Below are 5,714 nucleotides of genomic sequence, written 5' to 3' on the forward strand. Positions count from 1 at the left end.
AGTGAGAGTAGGTGGTCCGATGATAGTCTATCTGTTTAGAGAGAAGAGAGAAACGAAGTAGGCGCCTAGGTAGTGGTCCACAAATGGTTTAGGGTGGTCGCCGAAAGTGGATGTGGTGGTTGTCCCGACGGTTATTCACCGTAGGTAGAAAGAAAGCATGGTTGGGAAGGTTTCTACGGAAAAAAATAAATGTCTAGATTAGGAACATAGAATGAAGAAAGGGACGTGAGAAGAAAAGGATGCAAAAAGGTAAATGTGTAAAAAAGGTTGTGGGTGGGGCATTATTGTTATTACCATTCTTTTTTATTTATTAAAAAATAGAAATAAATAACATAAAATTAAAGAATATATATATTGAATGAAAAATAGTATTTTTATGTTTGATAAGGATAAAAAAATGCACCAAAAATAATTTAGAGACAGAATTATCTCAAACCATAAGGACCATTTGTGTAACTTACTCTCAAACTAATGAACTTTTGAGCTCCAAAAACTTCCCGGCAACTCTCCCTAGTTCCCATTTGACTCTCACCCCGTCCTAAAACCCTAACAATGTCTACAGAAACCCTAAAGCAATTCCACAGGCTTCCACAGTCAACCTACATAGACGCTCTCCGGTTTCTCCCTCCTTTATCCGCATTCGACCGCTACGTCGTTATAGCGTCATTCAATTCCGATACCGACGAAACCTCCATTGGGATCCATGCCTTAAACCCTACAGATGCACCGACTCTAACCTTACAATCCTCATTCCCAACATCGTCCAGGATATCCTCTCTAAAAGTTGCACAAAAGTCGCTCCAAAACCCCTTAATTGCTGCTTCCACCTTCGCTGGCTCCCTCCATATTCTTTTCCCAAACCCTATCGACGCATCATTTGAATCTGAGGTCTCTATAGCCGAAAAAACCTTGCATCTGGGACCAATTTCGTGCCTGGATTTGCAGGAAAATGGTTCCGCGTGCGTGAGTGTTGGAGAAGATGGGAGAGTGAACTTGATTAGCGTCGGTGATTCGGGTTTGGACTATCGTCGAGTTTTTGATAGCAAGGGGTTGGTTTCTTATACTGCAGCGCGATGGGCGTCTCCCACGGAGTTTGCTACCGGCGGCTTGGGAAATTCTCTTCAGTGGTGGGATCAGAGGAGACCTGGAGGGCCAGTTTCACAGTTCAAGGGCAACTGGTAAGTAAAATGCTACTTCATACTTCCCCAATTCCAAATGAAAAAGACCACTTCCTATATTCGTATGTAATGCTTTATAATATCCAAAACTGATAAGGTTTTGGATACTATCAGTATCCGCCATATCATTACATTCAAAATAAAAATCAGATCTCATTCTTCTGTTTTATGGAATGGATTGCACTTATTTGGGATATGCAATGCTATTGTTGCTCATTGTTTGTTTTGCTCATAGTTAGTTTTGTGATCGACTTATTTTCATATAGTCATTCTATCCAAATCCCCAAGAAAATGAAATATGAACAGCTTGTTCAGTTCCCTAGCGGATGGTAGTTTATTGCACTCATATTGTTATTTCAGCCCAAATGTTGGCAATGTGCTCAAGGCTTATGCCTTACAGGGTATAGTGCTATGCTTAAACCAATCATATCAGCTAAATCAAACAATATATGGTGGTGTAAGGAAGGTAGATAAGAATGAGACTCAATATAACAGTTTACAATGAGGCAAACCACCCAAGAGTACTCGGGAATATGTAGAGATGATAATCACAAAACTATATAATCTTATTAGTTATTAGCACTTGCTTAAATTAATCCAATTGATAAAAAGAATCAAAGAAGCATGGTAAAGGTTGTAATGCAGTAATGCCCATAGTTACCTAGATTGCTCAATAAGACGCGAACCCTAACCCTTTACCCAATCAAAATCGAAAACAGGGACGTCCCAAATCACTCGACCCAAATCGTGAAATCGAATGTTTAGATCGCTATTCAGAATGTCGTTTTGCAGATTGAATCGTTGAACCAACAACAATTGAAACCCTAATTTAAGGGTTGGTGTCGTTGATGGACGAGTGAGCTGTAATTTTTTCCGATCGACGTTTCAGAAAATTGCAATTGTCTCTTTGATTTCTTCTGCCAATAATATTTTTATACAATCAGACATGCATGTATGCTACTTTAATCATCCTAATTTCATCTACCACATTTGATTTCTATCTTTCTTCTACTCTTTTTGTGGTTGCCGATTATGGCTTTTGGTAGGAAAAACACTTCTCAATCTTGACCTATTCAATTTGGTAGTGATACTTAATCTGGTAGTGAGATAGAAGGTACTCATATTAGTGAAACACAAAACTTCACTGATCTTGAGGATGAGGTGCAACAAAGCCAATCGACAAGAACAACCGGAGCCCCACCCACTCAAGAAAAAGATGCAAGCAGACCACTTCTTGAAGAAGTAACATTTATTAAATCATCAGGAAACAATAAAAACAATGGAGGCACTTAGAAATGGGTCTGTAACCATTGTAAAGGGGAATTTAACCACTTATGTACCCAAATCCATGTGCGTTTTTTCGGGTCTTTAAGGAGGAAAAGTCAGGAGATTAGACGATGTCCAGTTATTTCTAGAGATACTCCAAAGTACATTGCTCTTTTTAATAAGGTTAAAGAAGGTGAAAACAATGGTGCTGCTGCCAAGTCATTGAAGAGTTCAGTCCTCTCAAAAAACGCATCTTTAAAAAGAAGGATTGAAGAATCATTTAGGATGCTTGAGAAGAATGCTATTGACATGAAGATAATTCGAGTCTTGTGTACTAAATGGATTCCATTTAATGTTTTACGAAACCCTTAATTCCTTGAAATGATTCAAGCCAACAAGAAAGCACCAAGCTATTACAAACCCCCTTCGTATGAAAAAGCTAGAACCTCATTACTTGATGAATGTGTGGAAGAAGTAGAGAAGGAACTTACACCAGTGAAAGGCATGTGGTTAACGCAAGGAGTATCCATTGGCTCGGATGGTTGGTCGAATGTAAAAATATGCCGCTTATAAATGTTGTTGCACAAAGTTTGCGTATGCGGAGGACTTTTCAGGGATTGTGAAGTCTAGGGTGGAGCTGGAAAACACTGCTAATTGCAAGTTAGCTGGACAGGATGAGAGTATTAACTTGGCTTTTCGACACATATAGGAGAGGTAAAGGTATTATCAAGTTTTTTTGTAAACCACACGCATGCCTTATCTTTTTTTAGAGAGGACTGAAAATTGCAATTATTGAAGGTTGCAAAAACACGTTTTGCATCACATTACATATTGTTGAAAGATTAATCGAGTGTAGGAGGCGCTTGCTACTACTATCATCTTAAACTCGTGGCGGGAATGGGTCGACAAAGGGGATGAACACACTCGGTTACCTAGTAATCAAATTGGTATATAATTAAAGATGATTTTTGGGATGATATTGATCATGTTTTGGCGATTACAAAACCTATCTTTCACATGATAAAAGTTTTGTGATGGTGAAGGTCCCAAAACGCGAGAAATATATAAACGAATGGACAATATGATAGGTCAAATCAAAGAAGCTATGACTATGAGGGACAATAAATTCTCATTGTATTTCCCTGAAGTTAAAGATATTGTTGTTGGTAGGTGAGACAATTCCATGTAATCAGCGATATTCAGGAGTCTGTTTTGGCGGTTTTCTGGTTTCTTGGGTTCAACCCATATACTCATGGGGTTTGGGTTTTAACCCATTTTCTAGAAATGCACAACACCTTCCCAGCCAATTCCATGTAATCATCAAACACCAAATTGAAGTTAAATACTTCAAAAAACACCAATTCTATGTGAATCTCTGCACCATTTCCCATTCATCTACAAATCAAAAAACATTAGTATTGATTATTGAGCAATGGTTTCTCGGTTTGTCAGTTTCATGTGTGGGTTGGTTTCTAGGTAAAAACCGAAACCGAAACTGATTGTTCGGTTCGGTTTTTAAAAATTTTAAACACTAACCGTCGCTTTTGCTTTGGTTTTGGTCGGTTTCTTTTTTCGGGTTTGCTCACCCCACCCAATGTCCCAATCCACCATAAATGCATGACAAATGCTTGGAATAATTAATAAACAATATTTTACTAAATATGCAGGGCTGAAGGAGCTTCTTCTGGCGTTGTACATTCTATCGATATTCATCCATCACGAAAGCACACGTGTCTGGTCAGTATTTTGTCTTGTTACTTGTTATTCCTCTAAATAATCAAAGTGGAAAAAAAAACTTATATATTTTTTTTCATATATTTTGAAGGCAGGAGGCTCTTACGGAAGTGTATTTGCATGGGATCTTCGAAGGCAACAGCAGCCAATAATTCTTTCAGGAATTGGTACTAATGACACAGCATCTAATATATGTATATCTTCAAGTGATGTATGGGAGGTTCAATATGACACTTTTATGAGCTCTTCAAATCGTGCTAATGCTAATATTTCATCTGATCGAGTCTTACCTGTTATGATGTGCTCAGAAGATGGGATTCTTGCTGTTGTTAAACAAGGTATCATTTTTATTATTATTATTATTATTTTTTTTTTATCTCTGTGAAGAAGTTATACTTTAAGCACAAACATACAATAGTTTTGATGTTGATCTATGTAATAGGTGAAGAGCCTACTGAAATACTGGCTGAAAACTGTGCTATTAATAGCTTTGACATTGATCCACAGAACCCTTCGGTATGTATATGCAAATAGCAGTGTACTTTCACAAATAAATGAAAGTGTGTTGCTATTTCTTATTTTTTTTTTTTTTTTTTTGCTTTTATTTTATTATTCTTTTCGTGGTGAAATTTACCAAATACTATACTACAGGATGTGATATGCAGTTTGGAATGGGAGTCGGTTGCCATCTTGACTAGGGCATAGGTGTCAACGATGAATATCAAATATTTTTATAAATTAAAGTTTATGAATCTGTTCTATAGTTATATGCTTTGATGAAACTGGAATTGGATTCCAATTCCAGCCATTGTTTTGTTTGTTGTCAATTATTAGACCCTTTTATTCTAACAAACACTTCTTTCCATAACTGAAGAACATAGCCAAAAACACAAAACCATCTGTAACTTCTAAAACCAAAATTCTAATTTTCAAATGTGGTAATTTACGAATATCTTCAATCTAGTTATTTAAGAGATTAAATAAATTAGATTTAGGTTGTTACAGATAGGCGAATGCAAGGAAAGAAGAGACAACTGAATTGCTGATAAAATTCTAACTCACGAATCCGATATCAATCAATGCATCCTAGAGATATGTAATCAACAAGTTCTAGAGAAATTTTATATAATCATCATTTGATTGTTCTTCCGTCATTCTTGTCTAAATTTTAGTAGTTGGTTCATTGAGCTCAAATAATTTTTTATTAAAATCAGTGTAGATGTATAACTATGTGTATGATATGTTTTTCATTCAAGTAGGGATGAGCAAAAGGACCGAACCGGCCGGAGCCGGATCGTAATCGGGAACCGGCTTCGTCCAAAATCAAGAACCGAACCGGCCTGGCGGTTCTACCGGTTTCAGTTCCACCGGTTCCCGGTTCTTGTCGTGTCTTCAAATGTTGGAACTGGTCCTTGAAAAATAGCATCATACGGTTTTGGTTTTGGTCGGTTCTACCGGTTCTGGTTATATCGGTTCCGATTCTTACTGGTTCCCGGTTCTAAAAATCCACAAAAATAACGTCCCGGTCCCGACCCG

The 5,714-nt window shown here is 37.4% G+C and overlaps 1 protein-coding gene across 1 annotated transcript; it reads left to right on the plus strand.

The window, feature by feature from the left end:
* The first annotated feature begins 485 nt into the window (after positions 1-485).
* Positions 486-5,005, plus strand: LOC145008213 (Transducin/WD40 repeat-like superfamily protein). The gene is made up of 5 exons (XM_078966842.1): positions 486-1,178; positions 4,112-4,181; positions 4,270-4,516; positions 4,621-4,694; positions 4,830-5,005. The coding sequence occupies exons 1-5, from the start codon at positions 553-555 to the stop codon at positions 4,881-4,883; spliced, it is 1,071 nt and encodes a 356-aa protein (XP_078822968.1). The 5' UTR covers positions 486-552; the 3' UTR covers positions 4,884-5,005.
* Positions 5,006-5,714: the final 709 nt, after the last annotated feature.

This window comes from Lactuca saligna, chromosome 8 (assembly GCF_052625555.1).
Source record: "Lactuca saligna cultivar CGN05327 chromosome 8, ASM5262555v1, whole genome shotgun sequence".
NCBI classification, from domain to species: Eukaryota; Viridiplantae; Streptophyta; class Magnoliopsida; order Asterales; family Asteraceae; genus Lactuca; species Lactuca saligna.